We start from the raw sequence: 17,518 nt of genomic DNA on the forward strand, positions 1-17,518 counted from the left end.
CCTGCTCACCATGTTTGAGGATTGAAAGGAAAACACACAGAGGCCTATTTGGGTATCAAAGTCCTGGCAGCTCCTGAACCCTGAGGGTAAAAAGTTCCTGCCAAGGATGGAAGGTCAGCTTTCAGAACCCAGAGACAACAGCACTTCGGACAACCTCAAACAAAGCAGCCCTTGTCTGGGCAATAACCAACTTTCTGTCCCCTGGGGACATGTTGGCACACACAGGGAGCCCTGTCTGGACCACCTGGGCAGGGGTATCACAGCCACACACTGGCCTGAGCGTTAGAATCCAGGGGCTCCTGATTTGGCGCCAGCTGAGGGCACCACACGGCTGTGTCCAGGAGGCTGGGATTCCCCTGAAGGTTCCAGGAGTGTGGGGGCTGGGGTCCCAGGGAGAGACTCCACCCTGGCTCGGGCTGTGCCCGCTCTCCAGCCCTGTGAAATGAAGGCCCATGGAGAAGACACCCCCAGGGCATGGCTGGGGACAGCCACGTGCCTGTCACTGCTGGGGAGATTCCACCCACACTGGTCTGAGGCGGAGGCGCACAGGCCGATTGTGGTAGAAACAATCGTCAGTGCCGCCCACTGACCCACCACAGGGCTGTGCAGTGCCCGCCTGGTGCCCTACACTGCTGTTGCCAGCCTCAAACAGTTCATAATTCTTAACAAGGGCCCAAGCTTTCACGTTGCACGGGACCCAGGGATCACGCAGCTGGGCCTGATCTCAGCCCACAACTCATGCGAAGGGTCTGAGACCTGGAGCCCCCAGTTCTCCACGGGGCACGACACACACATGGGGAGGGGCTCTTGGCTGTGGCAGGTTGGGCATCCAGGAATAAAAGCCACCCCAGCCAAGCGGACCAAGGACCTGTGGGACCTGCACTGGGGCCGGCTGACCAGCTGGGGCAGTGGGCTCTCTCTCCTTTCCCCACCTGCTGCCCTGGTCCCGGGTGGCCAACCCCCACCCCAGCCCCAGCCTGGTCCAGCCCCCACCCAGCGATAGCACGGGGGTTACCTGGAACTTGTCGGGGTCCGCTCCTCCGGCCTGAGCCACAAAGAGGCCAGCGCCAGGCTCCAGCTCCAGGCCCCGCGGGGACCGCGTGAACGGCAGCCTCTGGAACTCCTCGCAGTCCAAGTACAGTGTCACCAAGCCACCATGCACGCCGAGTGCAAAGCGCGACCACTGGCCGACCTGGGCGGGCAGGCGGAAGCTGGCAGCCGTGCGGGTCTGGGCTGCGCCTGGCTCCGTGTAGAGCAGCGAGACATGCTGGTGCCCGTCCTGCACTCCCGAGAGCTTCACGCCCAGCAAGACCACTGCCTGCGCCGCGTCTGTGATGGCGAACAGCACGCCTGCATGCTCCGTGGCTGGCCGGACGTGGAACAGCAGTGAGAAGTCCCGGAAGAAGGGGCTGGGGAAGTGGTACCGGGCCACCTGGCCGCTGTTGGCATCTGGTCCAAAGATGTAGGCCGGCCCCACGTCGGGGTCGTCGACCTGGGTGACCTGCTGGGGTGGGGGCTCCCCAAGGAGCTGCAGCAGCCCCACCTCTTCACTGAAGCTCTCTGCAAAGAGAAGGACACTTGGTGAGGCAGCCATGCAGGAAAGGGCCAGAGTGCCACTGGGGCATCCGAGAGACAAGCCAGGCAGGGGAACATAGGGGAAATTGAGTCAGGGAGGGCTAGCCCATGCACCTGGTAGCCCACCCTGCTGCCCTGGGCTCTGCAGCCCGGTGAGCACCCAACAGCCACCCCAGCTCATCCAGGCCCATGTGGGGGACCCTCGCTGTGCAGAAAGTCTTCTGCAAGAGACATGGTGGCCCCAGGCCACTACAGCCTTCCCTCCTGGAGCTCACAGGCCAAAGCTGGACACACGCAGAGATGTCACAGCTGGTGTGAGGGAACAGGGAGTATGGGCAAGGCCAGGGCGTCCCCATCAGAGCAAGGAGCCTGCTGCGGATGCCAGGGCACGGAGCCCCCCGCCCACCCTTCTCCCTGTACCCCAGACCTGCCCCCACGCTCTGTCCCTGCAGGAACAACACACCTGGGCACCAGTCAAGGTGCCTCACCCAGCATTTACCTGAAAGACATCACCCTCCTACGAGAAAGAAAGAGAGGAAACGATACATTAAGATGTTCCTGGTGGTTTTATTGATATTGGAAACAGCCTGGAAGACAGTCCAACCCTAGGAATGGAGACCAGGAAAACAGGTGGCTGGTTTTCCTAGCGCCGCTATTCTCACGCCCAGTAGGTCGCAGTAGTTTCCCCACCAACACTTTAACATGGGAACTTACTCAGGGGCTCCCAGGGCTGCCAGCGTGTGGCTCACCCACTGGGTAGGTGTTTTGTGGGTGTGGAGGTGGCAGCCTGGCAGCTACATGGGCTCCAAAGGCAGCCTGTTCTCAGCACCTGGGGATGCCACAGCCTCCCACACCAGAGGGGTGAAGGGTCACACTAGCGGCCCCACAGTCTCTCGACGGCTCCACTGTTCCCCCGAATACTGCAGAGTTGCCGGGAGATTCCCCGACTCATGTGTGCTCAGGCATAGCCAACCATGCTTCAACTCGGGAGCCACGGCCAGAACCAACCTGTCCTTCCCCAGGGTCATCACGCCACAGGGAGCCCCTCGGCCACATGGACCCAAGCTGAGGATGCAGCCACTGCACCCGGTGCTTTCCCCTCCTTTCTCGTCCCTCTCAGTGAGACCAGAGGCCACTGTAGGACAGGGGCTGGGGATGTGGTCGCTTCTGGACACAGGAGCATCTCCTCAGGAGACCTCTCAGAACACCCGCCACACCAGGCAGAGCCCAGACATCGGGGCCACGGTCCCTACAGAAAGCGTGACCGTTGCACAGGGAACACCTGCTCAGTGGGCAGGCTTGGCATCCCAAGGAAGACTGCAGTAGCCAGCCCGGGTGAGTGTGCATGCACATGTGTGTGCACGTGTGTGTGGAGGGCACCAGGTGGATGGTGGCTCTGCAGCCACGTGGTCAGGCCCCCTGCCACAGACCCAGGCTCACCTGAGGCTCCCCAGGGAAGAGTAGAAGGGAAAAAATGCCGAACCTCGACTTCACGGGCAGATTGAATCTTTCAACGAGCTCACTGAGAATAGGAAATGAAAATAGAAGGGGCGAGAGCGGCCACACCCTGCATGAGGAGCCCATCCTCCCAGAATCTGTGTGGCCCCAATGTCCCGCCATGTAGGCAGTGTGACCTGCCACCCAGGGCTCCCAGTTGGCCTCACTCCATCCCTTGTAGCCAACAGGAAGTGGAGCCGGCTGGCACAGTGGGGACAGTGGCCTCGTGGGACAGTGGCCTGGCCTCCACCCTGCCACACAGAGGCCAACCCTGGGCTCTGGGAGGACGGCGGTCCCTTCCCACTCCAACTGAGGCCGCTGTCCACAAAGACAGTGACCGCTAAATGATCCCTTTTCACCAGAAGCACTAGGGCCCATGTGTCCACTCAGATTAGGAAGCAGCGCTCTTGCCTGCCTGGGTGCTGGGGCCTTGGTGTGTCAGCAGCTGTCCCCAGTTCCCCCAGCACCCTTCCTCTGGGGCAGCAAGAACGTCCCCAGTTTCAGAGCACAGGACGCAGCTTTCGCCACTGCCGGGCTGGGAGACACCTGCATGCCACACGGTGGCCCAAGCAGCTCTTCCCAAAGTCCTCTCCACAAAACTCTTCATGGCTCCCAGCTGGAATGAGCCTCCGAATGCCATGGCCTACAACAACGACCTGTTCTCCAGCTACAGGCACTGAGCAGAGGACCTGGTGCCTCCCACTCACCCTACAGCACTGGCCCAACCATCTGGGACAGGAAGACAACAGTCCCCAGGAGTGAATGTGCCCTGAGAGCCCAGAGGAACACCGTCCTAGAAGGGAGGTGGCCCCATGGACAAGGCCCTTGCTGTCAGCCCACCTCCCCTAAGGTCAAGGAATCGGGACGTGCCTGGGGAAGATCTCTGCCCTGCAGTGAACAGGCCCGCCAGAGCGCGGTTGGCTCCAGAAGCCCATGTGTCTCAACACCTGGTCCCTTTACACATACCCAGGACACGCGAGGAGTGAGCCCACAGGTGAGGGGCGCTGGCCTGGTCCTGGACGGCCCTGTCAGGAGGATGCCCGGTTCCCGACGGCCGTTGGGTCCGAGCCCTCCCCTCAGGCTCTGTGCTGGGTCAGCATGGGGCCTGGGGCACCTTCCAAAACCACGACCTTCACTCCCAACCTCCTATACCCCTCAGAAGGGCTGTGGAGGACTGAGGTCTGTCCCCACCCCCCACTGCCTCCCTGCCTGGCAGAGCAGGGTCTCCACTGCCTGATGGAACTCCTGCCTCTGCACCTGACCCAGGGGAGCCCAGGCCAGCCCAGTGACTTCCAGCCAATCAGGCAACTTCCGACTCAGCACACGAGCACAAACGAGCCCTTGTGACATGGCATTCAACACCTGACTGTAAAGCACTCAGCCCCTGCAACCTCGAGGGAAGGTGGCTCTTAAACAAAATGTTTCCTTCAAGCTGCAGGAAACTGTGACAGCCCGGCCCCTTCCAGCTCCACCTGGGACCCGTTTAGAAATCTCCACATGCAGCAGCCATGGGGACAGTGGCAGCCAACAGTGGACAGTGGCCTCCCCAGGGCTGGACCCGCCCTTGGCTGCCGGCGGGCACCCAGGGCACAGCTGCAAAGCCCAGCCCAGGAGACCGTCCCCGCTGCAGCAGGCTGGGACCTTGGGCACAGCTCCAGGAAGCTGTGTTGCGAGTCCCCAGACTATGCGGCCCACGCCAAGCTCTGCGACAACGCACACCCATGGCCTGGGCTGGCTCCAGTGAGGGACACCTTGTGTCCTGTGCATGGCAATGTCCCAGTGGGAGGTTTTGTGAAGCCTCTCAGGGCCCCACATCCCCTCTCTTGAGACACACGTTCGGGTCCTCCAATACAGAACAGGTGGAAAAAGGACAAAAGCCACAAGAAGCCAGATCAACTGAAAACCCTGCAACAAGAGGTGGGGCAGGTTCAAGTGTGTTGGCCATCGCTGCTGGTGCGGGTTCCATGACAGAAGTGCTGACCACGTGAGTCACAGGGCATAAAGCAGAGATGTAAAATCCAGCTCTACGCTGTCAGAAAATTTAGTTAACTTATCACTGAAAGGCTAATGCAGAAACATTGGGCAAATGGTTACAAAGTCAGGGAGTCTCCAACATGAATGTAAGATCAACAGAATTCAGCGGGACATGGGTGACATATCCTGACAGCCCACTGGGATCTGATGAGACCAGCATCACCAACGTGCACCTAACAGCAGAGTCCCCTGCTCAGCAGACGCAGGAGGAGGTCCCCATTCACAGCGACAGCCCCATCCCCTCTCAGCCCACTCTCCTGTTAAAATAGAAAATAACGGCCTCGGGAAGGCATAAGTAGAGACCCCTGAATCTACCGCAGGGTTTAGACAGTCCCTAAGTGCCACTTTGTTACACAGTGGCACCTACAAAGTGAACGTGCCTGGAGTGGGTGGAGAACCTAATTTCCACATCGAAAAGAAAAACACACGAAGACAAACATTTCAACAGACATCCAAGGCTGTGAAACTTGACCGAAAGGCTACAACACAGCCGGAGCAGACCAAGAGACGCACACGTGCCTGGGTGGAGGCTGGCTGTGCACTCGCTGGCACATTTATGACATCCAGGGTCCCCAGCTGCCGGTGCTGCCCAGAAGAGGCTCATGGGCATTCCTGACGATCCAGAGGAGAACACACCTGGGCATCCGACTCTGAGGACGGAGGCCACACGAGGAGGCAGGCCTAGCCGGTGTTGAATAAACAATGACGAGCATGAACAAGGAACCACCAGATCAGAAGGACACGCAGGGTTGTTACAGTGTCATTGTTACATACTAAAGGCACGTCCACGGGGAGGGTGTTGAGGAAAACGCCAGAACCCCACATCCCAGAGAACAGTGAGGTTGTGTCCTGGAGCGACATGGGGAGGTTCTGAGACCCGTTATTAAGGCGAAGAGGAATGTGCGGGTGCAGAGTGTGATCCCATTTACACAAAGTAAGAGTCTGTGTGAGCACATGTGTGCAGCCGTGCATGTGCACATATAGTGCAGGCAGAGGAGCAGACCCCACAGATGTCTGTGTTGCAGCATCTGGAACCCACGAATGTGACTTTACGTGGCAAAGGGACTCCGGAGTGGGAAGTGATCCAGACCTAACCACACAAATCCTCAGATTGGGGAACCTCTCCCAGCCAGGACGAAGCCCAAGGGCGTGCAAGAAGTGACAGAGGAGCCCACCCAGGCTGGCAATGGTGGCTTTCTAGGAAGGCAGGATCGCTCCAGAACAGGGCAGGATGGAGGCAGCACGGTCACAGAGTCTCTCCAGGGGCCCAAAGACGGAGCAGCAGCACACGGAGAGGGTGGCCCCCAAGCAGCTGTGCTTACTTCAAAGACTCGCTGGGGCCATGGGACACCTGAGGCCCAGCACCCAAAGGCTTCTGCAAAGCAGCAAGGAATGCTGCTTCCAAGGACACAGCACAGGCGCTCACCTGTCCTGGGAACAGACTCCCTGGGTGCACTGACTGGCCCTACAAAGAGGACAGCAGGTGAGTCCCCCACATTCTCCAATAATCAGCCAGTCAGCAGATCAGACAAGGGGCTTGGAGGGAAACTAGCTGGGGTGGGATGGGCAGGACCCAGAGGCTGGCCGGTGATGCCGGGAAGGAAGTGATTGCAAACAAGACCCTAGAGAATTGCTGGCACACAGAACTCCTTGAGGTGCAAAGCTGAACATCTCCTCCCCCAGGGGTGTGGGGCCCTCTCCATACACATTTCAAGACACAAAAAAACAGCATATTACGTGTGACAATCTCATTCTCACATGATAAGCCCAGCCAGATCCAATAGATGGACGGACGGATGGATGGATGGATGGATGATGGATGGACGGACAGGTGGGTGGGGTGGATGGATGAAAGGACAGATAGGCAGATGGATGGATGGACAAGTGGATAGATAGATGGAAGGATGAATGGGTGGAACAGCCAGACAGAAGATAAGTAAGGAAATGAAGGACTTTAACAACACAACCAACCAGCTAGACCTAACAGAGAACATTACCTGGCAGCAGCACACACATTTTTCTTGAGTGCACATGTGACATTTTCAAGACAGACCGTGTGTTAGGCCACAAATTAAGTCTCAATAGACTTAAAAAGATAGATATCAAAAAACACATCCCCTCCAACCACAGTGGGATGAAGTTAGAAATCAATAACAGAAGTGAACTAGAAAATTCACAAATTTGTAGAAAATAAACAACACATTCTACAAATGGATCAAAGAAGAAATCAGAAGGGAAATTAGAAAATCTTAGAGATTAATAAAAATGAAAACACAACATACCAAAACTTGAGGGACACAGTGGAAGCAGTGCTGAGGGACTCACAGCAGTCAACACTCACATTAAAAACAAGGAAGACCTCAAACCAAGTGTTCAACTTTACAACTTTAGAGACTAGAAGAGGAAGAACAAACTAGCCCCAAAGCTAGCAAAAGAAAAGCAATAATAAAAATTAGAGCAAAATTCAATGAAACAGAGAACAGAAAAACAACAGAGAAAATCAATGAAACCAAAAGTTGGTTCTTTGAAAAGATCAACAAAATTGACAAACCTTTAGCTAGATCAACTAAGAAGAAAAAGAGAGGAGACCCAAATTACCAAAATCAGAAATGAAAGGGGAACATTACTACCACTTCCACAGAAATAGGAGCACTACGAGCAAATGTGCTGACAGACTGGATGACTCCCACGAAATGGACCTAGAAACACGACACCTGCCAAGACTACATCATTAAGAAACAGAAAATCTGAATAGATCTGTAACTAGGAAGGAGACTGAGACAGTCATCAGAAATCTGACCTGACCCTTCATGGTGAATTCCACCAAATACTTAAAGAAGAGCTAACGCCAATCCTTCTCAAACTTTTCCAGAAAACAGAAGAGAGAGAACACTTCCTAACTCATTCTGTGAGGCCAGCATTATCCCAGTACCAAAGCCACACAAGGGGAAAAAAACTACAGACCAATATTCCTTACAAACATTAATGCAAAAAAATCTCAACACAATCCTAGCAAATAGAATTCAGCAGCATATCAGAAAGATTACACACCATGACTGAGTAAGGTTTCCTGGGATGCAAAGATAGTTTAACACAGAAAAGTCAATCAGCATAACAACGCCACATTAACAGAATGAAGGAAAAACCACATGATCATCTTAACTGATGTCCAAAAAGCATTTGACAAAATTCAACACCCTTCCAGGATAAAAACACTCAACAAAACAGAATAGAAGCAAACTATTTCAACATAATAAAAGCCACTTATGAAAAACCCACAGTAAACGTCACACTCAGTAAACATCACACTGGTGAAAGACAAAGTTTTTCCTCTAAGAAACAAGGATATGTAGAAGATCCTAAATATTCCACACACACATAAAGAATTATTAGAACTAATAAACTCAGCAAAGTAGCAGGATTAAAAAGTCAACACAAAAAAATCATTGTGTTTTTGTAAACAATAAACAACATGAAAACAAAATTTCAAAACCAATTCATTTACAATAGCACCAAAAAGAATTAAATGCTTAGGAATTAATTTTGAAAACTACAAAATAATGCTGAAAGAAAATATAGATATAAATAAATTGAAACATCCCACGTTCATGGCTTTTGGAAGATTTTATATTAAAATGCCAATACTATCCAAAGTGATCTACAGATTCTATGCAATCCTTATCAAAATCCCAGTGAGGTTTTTTGCAGAAATAGAAAAGCTCATCCTAAATCATATGGAACCTCAAGGCATCCTGAACAGGCAAAACAATCTTGACAAAGAACAAAGCTGGAAGACTCACACTTCCCGATTTCGATTTCAAAACTTACTACAAAGCTACATTAATCAAAACAGTGTATTACTGGCATAAAGACAGACATGTGGAGCAATGGAATAGAACAGATAGCCCAGAAATAAACCCTTGCACATATGGTCAAATGATTTTTGACAAGGGTGCTAAGACCATTCAAGGCTGCAGAAAGGACAGCCTTTTCAACAAACAGTGCTGGGAAAACTGGATATAGACATGCAAAAGAATGAAGCTGGACCCTCACCTAACACTATACATGAAAAATAACTTAGAATGGATCAAAGACCTAATAAGACCTGAAGGTATAAAACTATTAGAAAAAAACAAGAGGCAAAAGCCTCATGACATTTGATTTGGCAGCAATGTCTTGGATATGACAGACTCCAAATACACAGGAAAAAAAAAATAGGCAAGTTGGACAACATGAAAAATTTTTAGATTTTGCATTAAAAGACAATATCAGTAGAGTAAAAAGCAGCCCACAGAAAGAGAAAAAATATTTGCAAATTATATATCTGATAACGGATAAACATCCAGAACATATAAAGAACACCTAAAATTGAACAACAAAAACCAAAGAACCTAATTCAAAAATGGGCAAAACTTGAATAGACATTTCTCCAAAGAACATATACAAATGGCCAATAAGCACCTGAAAAGATACTCAGTCATTAGGGAAATGCAAATCCAAGCCGCTTCACATCCATTAGGATGGGTACTAACCAAAAAACAGAAAACAACACCTGTTGGTGAGGATGTGGAGAAGCTGGAGCCCAGTGCACTGCTGGTGGGATGTAAAACGGGCTGCTGCCATGGAAGACGGTGTGCTGGCTCCCCCAAAATTAGAAGTAGCATTCCATACGATGTGGCAGTTCCAGCTCTGGCGTACACCCAGGAGAAGTGAAGACCTTCTCAAGGAGACATCTGTACACCCACGTCACAGCAGCACTAGTCAAAAGACCTCAACCTTGGAAGCAACCTAAGCGTCCATTGACACAAATGGATAAACACAACGTGTCTGTCCGCTCAATGGCATATTACCCATCCTTAAAAAGGAGTAAAGTCCTGACACATGCCATAGCATGGATGAACCTTGACAACCTCATGCTGAGTGAAATAAGCCAGTTACAAAGGACAAATGCTGCATGATTCCACTTCCAGGAGGCACCTAGAGCGGTCAGATTCACAGAAGCAGAAGGTGAAAGGGTGGGTGCCAGGGGCAGGGGAGGGGATGGGGAGCTGGTGTTTAATGGGAACAGAGTTTCAGTTTGGGAAGGTGAGAAAGTTCTGGAGACGGATGGTGGTGATGTGAATGTGCTTAACACCACTGAACTGCATTAAGCTTTAAAACGATTAAGATGGTAGATCTATGTTATGTGTATATTTTACCACAATAAAAAAAAAAAAAAAATCTGGAAAAAAAATGACTTCCCTGTGGCAGACGGCGGATAGCTCATTCCCCAAACACAAAGATGGCATCGAGGGACATGGTCTGCGGGCCCCTGTGTGGAGGGCCCAGCCCAGCACTGGCGGGCATCGTGGAGGAACAGCATTTTGCTCCTCCTCAGTGAGGCCAAAGGTGGATGGACGAGGACTGAGGTCAGACACACACTGCCCACAGCTGCACGGGCCACTCCAGAGGGCCTGGGACTCAGTGTGCCCTGCCCCACCACCAGCCTCCTTCAGAGAGGAAGCAAATAACCCCACCGGCACCGGCAGGCTCACTGTGCATTCTGCACAGCAAACAATCAGCAGAGCAGAGAGACAACCCACATATGGAGACAACACTACATACCATACAGCTAGTGAGGGGTTAATACCCCAGATATGTAAGGAACTCAAACAACTCAACAGCAAAAAAACAAATGGCCTGATTTTAAAATGGACAAAAGTCCTGAATAGACATTTCTCCAAAGACATACAAATGGGCTACAGGAGCATGAAAATGTGCTGAACATCACTAATCATCAGGGAAATGCAAATCAAAACCACCCTGGGACACCACCTCTGTGCAGTTAAAATGGCTGCTATTGAAAAGACAAGAGATAACAAGCGTTGGTGAGGAAGCGGAGAACAGGGAACCCTTGCCCACTGCTGGTGGAAATGTAAGTTGCCACAGCCATTATGGAAAACAGTTTGGAGGCTCCTCAAAAAATTGAAAATAGAACTACCATGTGATCCAGCAATCCCACTACTGGGTATATCTCCAAAGGTTATAAAATCAGTACATTGAAGAGATATCTGCACTCCCATGTTCATTTCAGCAGTATTCACAACAGCCAAGAGATGGAAATAATCTAAGTGTCCATTCACAGAAGAATTGGGTAAAGAAAATGTGGTGTATATACACAATGGAATACCCTTCAGCTTTTAAAAAACCAGGAAATCCTGCTGCTTACAACACCGTTGATGAACCTAGAGCACATTATGCTAAGTGAAATAAGCCAGAGAGACAAACACCTCACGATCTACCTTACAATGTGGAATTTAAACAAGTGCATCTCATAAAAGCAGAGCAGAAGGCTGTTGTCAGGGGGCTGGGCAGGGGGAATGGGAAGGTGGTGGTCAGAGGCACAAAGCTTCAGTTCTGTTGGCTGAGTACGTGCTGGAGATCTAACGCACGGCATGGTGACCGTGGTTGGTCACAGCGTATCAAATACTTGAGATGTGTTAATCTTAAGCAATCCCCCGCACAGGTAAGAAGTAAACTGTGTGAAGTGATACATATGTGAATCAGCTTGACTGTGGCAATCATTCCACAACATATGTGTATCTGAAACCATCACATTGTACACTTCAAAAAATATATTTATATATTTACGCGTATATACACATACACATATTTATATTCTATATACACACACAGGGAACCTGCAGGTAGTCCCAATAGAGGGCTGTGTGTCTCCCTCCTTCCATGTTTGGTTCCCACAGAAACACACAGGATGCCTGCACCTGCCAACACCTCGCCCAAGGCCCTCGGCACCTGACACCCCAGCAGGAGTGAAACTCCGTGGTCACTCCTGGAACCTCTGGGAGGGATGGGAAGTCTGGGGAGCTCAGCACATCATCCAAAAAATATTTGTAGGTTGCCAAGAGGTAACAGATAAACACAAGTATTTTTCCACGGAGGCGTCTTGTCTCCTTATTAAATCAAAGGTAAATAGAACCTCGAGTTAACTGAAGCATTTAAGGAACAGTAACATTTTCTAAAGTTGTACCTTTGTGTACAGGAAGGAGATGTAAGTACCGCAGTGAGCAGACCTGGGCGCGTGGCCGGCCCCCAAGGGAGGGAGCCACTATAGAAGTGCTGGGCAGTGCCTCCAGGACTCAGGCGGTGATGAGACCCCACTGAGGTGCCCCCTTGGCCTACCACGGACCTCTAAATGCTGCGCCACGGGCAGCCCAGTTCCCTGGGGAACCAACGCTCTGAGAGGTTCCATAACCAGGATGATGTGACCCGTAGGAGTGCCAAGCAGGAGGCTGTGGCACTTGGTCCCATCCCAAGGCCTCCACGAGGCATCCTAAGTGCCACTTGCCAAGACAACTGGACTTGTACATTTGAGACACAGCACAGCCCGTGTGTGTAACTTGGCTTCTGAGCATCGGGCAGCGTCTGTGCCCCATCCCTCCCGCCCCTGGACTCTGCCACTCATCAGATGGCCTGCACCACTGGGGTGGATGCCTGCTGGTCACCTGGTGTCCCCCAACCTCACGCTGTACTTATCAGGTGCCTGGCATGACACCTAAGAGCAGTCATGGAGCTGGGCTCCTACACCCCACCAGTTCCCTGCTGCTAGACCTCAGCTTCTCACCTGCAAAGGGAACACAGCACCTGCCTCCTGGTCAGAGCACACCTGCCTGCAGGATCCCTTGGGAAACGCCACCTGCCTTTGCTGTCATTCCCAGGGGTCAGGACAGGTTGAATTACAGTGGGAGGGATGTAGAGAGCAAAGCCCAGGGTGCCCAGGCTGCCCGACACCAACCCGAGCTCCTGTGTCGCTCACGAGGCCCCAGGGACAAACCTGGGCTGACCCCTTCCCTTACTGTTGGCAGCTGCAGGGGAGGTGGTCCTCTGCTGGCACACCTGCAGCATGGGACAGGCAGAGGCAAGGACCCAGACATAGCCCCCCCCCACTTTCCTCAGGGGCCTGAGGGACAAGCCCACAGCACAGCACGACCCTTCACAGATCCCCAGCTGCATGCTCCAGTGAGGCAGGGGGGCCCCACAGGACGACTCTCTCCCTCCCGACCACCTCCCCACTCCCCAGCCACCCACTAGCCCCCACCACAGGCCCTGGCGCCAGCCCCCACCTCGCAGTATGGGAGGCAGCAGAGAAAGTAGTCATGGTGGGGCAGGGCCGCGAGCCCAGCAAATGGCATGTGTGCAGAGGCCTCAGGGTAGTGTGCAGGGCCAGATGACATGGCCATGCCACGCTGGCCCACCATACAGGGCACAGTGAGAAGGGATTGTAAATGGGGTGCACCTGCCTCAGCTCTGGACGAGCCCTGGAAAGGCAGCAGCAGGAACCCCGGGGTCTCCTTTGCCCAGCAGGGCAACATTCTCCTTGGCCCCTGTGGCCTTTAAATGCAGCCCAAGGACCTCCCAGGGCCAGCGACAGTTGGTGTCACAGTGCCAGGAGCAGAACCCAGCACCTCCCACTCCCCAGGACCCTCATGGCCATCACTGAGGGTCAGACACCAATGTCGGGGTGGCTGGGTCCCCACCACACCCTCTTGTCCCACCAGGGCCTTCCTCCTGTTGCTGCCCCCCACGCCAAGGTGGGACTGTCAAAGCCCAACACAGGGCTCCAGCAGGAGTGGGGGCTCAGCCCAGAACGGAGAAGCCTGGGGGAGGGGACTAAGAGACCAGAGGAGGGGGAGGACCCTCCCTGGGACACCCTCGTTGGCTCTCCGTGGGATCCTCCCCAGCCAGGCTGAGCAGGGGAAGGAGTCTCAGCTTGATGAAGTCTGACACCCACCGCTGGCCCAAGGAGACACAGGCCATTAGCACTGATGGAAAAGTCCTGGAGGACCCTGTTGAGGACATGGCGGGGACCCTGCCAATGTGTCCAGATGTTCAGTGAAAAGTTCCCTCCAGGCCCCTGGATTGCTGAGAAGCTGCTGTTAGAGAAACTCCCTGCCCCACACAGCCCTGCCTGGGCCTCACTGCTGTGAGAACGGCCTTACCAGCCCCCAGCCCTGCACCCCGGTGCGGCCGAGACCCCACACACAGGAGGCCGCACCTTCCCCAAGGCATGGAGGCAGAAACTGTGCCTGTTCGGAGCCCCCTGGCTGCATCAAAAACAGATAGTGAGGACACCACGTGGCCCTGGGTGGGTGGGCCTGGCCGTCCCCTCCCATAGGCAGTGCCCTCCCTATGCCCCACCTCTTGTCCAGCCTCGGCAGGCTCCCAGGGCAGGAAGAGCTGGGCTGTGCTCCAGCCGCCTGGGGCTCCTTCCCATGGACCAGGGGCTGTCCTGGCAAGATACTTCCCTGAGGGGCTGCCCCCACCCCAACACGTGCAGAGGACAGGGTGAGCAGGCTCAGCCAGCTGTAGCTGGGTGAGGGGACTCGGCCCTGTGAGGTGACCCTGCTAGATCAGTATGGAGATGTTCCAGGGACCATGTGTATGGGACTCACTGCAGCTCCTGTTGCCCTCAGAATAAAATCTAAGCCCAGGGTGGCCCTTGCCTACCCGCCTCACTGGAGCTCCTGGCTCCTGGATTTCAGACGCGGTCCCCTTGATTTCTGCTCATGCTGGGCCTTTCCCAGATCAGGCGTGTGCTTGCTGCTCCTTTGCCCAGACCCCCCTCACCTGTCCTACTCCCCCTCACTGAGCAGAAGCCACAGCCACCCTGTGAGCAGCCCTGTGCAGCCATCTGTCCCCTCCACTGCAGCCCCTGTGCTGCTTTCCTGGGGTCCAGCCCCATCTATCATCAGCATCTGTCCCTGTTGTGCCCATGGCCCCCTGCCTGCTGCACCTCACACCCGCATAGGGTCTGTAGAGGCTCCAGGCCTTTGATTAGCAAAAGCCAACTGGCCCTTGAAACTCGCTGGGAATCACCAGGCACATGCCTCCCAGAGCTCAGCAGGGTGGACACAAAATTCCCACCACAGACACCTCCATCTCAGGGTCCAGTGAAGCCAGCCAGTCCAAAGCCCCATGACCAAGGGTCAGGCCACATCCTCACAGCACCACAGGGAGGAGAGAACAGAAGAGGACAGGACACCCATGCCCCAGTGGGGACAGGGCCTCACAGGTAGACCCCTCCAGGCCGAGACTGCCAAGCACAAGCAGCAGCTGGGGAGTCAGAGCGAGAGGCAGGCGCTGCTCAGGGCCCAGTGCCACCAGGGACGCAATGCAGGGGGAGGAGGGGGCTGCTGGGGGCCTTCCCTCGGCTGCCACTGCCCGGGGTGGGGGTGGTTAGAAAGAGCCCCTTCCCCACTCCCCTCCTCCTGCCTGCCCCTCCCATCTACCCAACAGTGACAGTGATAGGCCGCAAGGTGATGTGGCAGCACCCAGGGGGGCTGCAGCCCCCTCCCCTCTGACCTGCGCAGGGAGGCTCTGTGCTCTGACACTCACAGGTCTGGGCTGGGCCAGTGCCGTGTGAGGGGCCCTCCTGGGATGGCCCGCATGAGCGAGCACAGGAGGCCCTGGGCCCCGGCGCCCCAGGCTCAGCCCCGCCACCCCCGTGGCCCCTGGTGTGGTCCAGACTTCTCGACCTTCAGAGAAGCAAGCAACTCCTCACTGCACTGTCCACACCTGCAGCCTCCTCAGGCAGGGCAAGCCAGGGCACACAGGAAGAGCGTCAGAGCACCCGGAGCAAGGACAAAGGAGCCAGAGTTTGGTGGGCATCTGCTCCCTTGGGCAAGTGAGTTCCCACTCCACACCTGAGTTCCCCTGCACAACTGGGGGTACAATAGGCCACCTCAGAACTGAGGCGACACCTCTGCTTTACAGAGCCTGCAGTTGCATCTGGCCCTGTCACCCTCTCAGCCCCCAGCCCCTGCCCTGCAAAGCAGGCAGCACAGCGATGGGCACCCAGGTTTCAAGGGCTCCCACTACTGGGCTCAGTATGGGGTGACCTGTGCCAGGCTCACGTCAGCCCTGGCCAAGCTTACCTGGCAAGGCAAAGGAAAGGGTGGGGACAGTGGCCGGCCAGTTACCTGCAGCCGGCCCAATGAACACACAATACCCGTCCTCCTGCGCGGGCAGTGAGGCACAGGTGATGGGCAGCCGGCCCTGGGCCAGGTGGCTCCAGCACGCGTCCTCCAGGGCCTCGCAGAACTGGCGGCAGGGCGGCGGGGCGGGCGGTGGGCCCATGCCGCACGGAGGGGCCAGCAGCAGGCAGAAGAACCAGGCGAGGAAGGGGTGGCAGCGAGTCTGCAGGAGGGCCCACCAGGCCCACGCGGCGGCCTGCATCTCCTCGCTGCTCTCGTGGTGGAGGTGGTTGGGCAGCCAGAAGCGCCCAATGCCCAGGCGGCTGCAGACCGGCAGGGAGGGCAGCAGGGGCAGGCAGCGGCTGGCGGGGGCCCGGGGGTCAGCCCCGACTAGTGCAGAGTTATTAGCAAGACCAGGCCCCAAGGAATTAGCCGCGTGGGAAACCCAAGCACCACTGCCCCCAATTAAAGCTGTGACTGGGATTTGAGACAGCTCGGCCAGGGGGCCAGAGGAGAGAGCAGAGGGGGCTGTGTGAATGCCCGGGGAACCCATCACCAGGGGATGCAGAAGTGGCATGTGGCTGGATGGGTGCTGGTGCTGCTGGAAAGGACCCGCTGCCACCGGCAAGAGTCCTTCACCGTCCAGATCCTGGGGCTGCCCCAGGGACTGCTGGCTTCCCCAGGAAAGGCCCCTGCCCTGTGAGAAAGAGAGGGACGCTCTACCTGGGGTTGGCAGTGGCGCTGGGGGCCCCCTGAGTGGAGCTTGGGGCCTACCCGGGGAGGGAGGTGGAAGTGTGGGCACTCGCAGGGTACTGGCTGTGGTCCTCTGGGTGCCCGGAGAGCTTGGAGTATCACTGCTTGGCCAGAGAGGGGTCCCGTTCTCCTGGGGGCTGCTGGAAGGCCCAGGGTGGGTGAAGGGGCTCGAGGGGGTCTTGGGGGCTGGTGTCCCTGCCCCGGCAGAGCTCTCAGTGGGGCTGGCGCTGTCCCACAGCTGGACAAAGCTCTGGATGCCCTGGGCCACACTCAGGATCCTGGCGCCAACGCCGGCGATGTTCTCCTCCTTAGTGTCCGGGCTCGTGGCAGAGGCCGCCGGGGTGGTGGGGGCCCTGCTCTGGCCATCCTTCAGCTCCTCCGAGGGCAGCTCCTGGCTGGCAAGGGCTGTCCCTTGCTCCTGGGGGCCATCTCGGGGGGCCATGGGTGTGGTGGCATCCTCTGTGGGCCGCAAGAGTGGGCCACCCTGGGGCTCAGAGGCTGGCACAGCTGTGCGGCTGGTGGCCCTCCTGGACCACAGCCATTCCAGGCCCAGCAGGTTGGCCTGGGCAGCCACCAGGCAGCAGATGAGCAGCAGCAGACCGAAGCGGCCGCTGGGGTCGGGAGCCATCGGGGCTGTGGATGTGGGCGGCGGCCACAGGCGGCTGCTGGCCCGGGAGGTGGGGCTGACG

At 55.4% G+C, this 17,518-nt stretch overlaps 1 protein-coding gene across 4 annotated transcripts in view; it reads right to left on the reverse strand.

The window, feature by feature from the left end:
- COL18A1 (collagen type XVIII alpha 1 chain) overlaps positions 1 to 17,518 on the reverse strand; it is a 110,426-nt gene that overhangs the window by 44,453 nt on the left and 48,455 nt on the right. For 3 of the 4 annotated variants that reach the window (XM_063080573.1, XM_063080564.1, XM_063080555.1), the window contains exon 2: positions 1,016 to 1,560. In XM_063080573.1, the coding sequence (XP_062936643.1) occupies positions 1,016 to 1,560 (545 nt within the window). Of the gene's footprint in view, positions 1 to 1,015; positions 1,561 to 16,082; positions 17,458 to 17,518 lie in introns of those variants that run through there. The other variant, XM_063080546.1, reaches the window with a different exon arrangement.

This window comes from Cynocephalus volans, chromosome 1, assembly GCF_027409185.1.
Source record: "Cynocephalus volans isolate mCynVol1 chromosome 1, mCynVol1.pri, whole genome shotgun sequence".
NCBI lineage: Eukaryota > Metazoa > Chordata > Mammalia > Dermoptera > Cynocephalidae > Cynocephalus > Cynocephalus volans.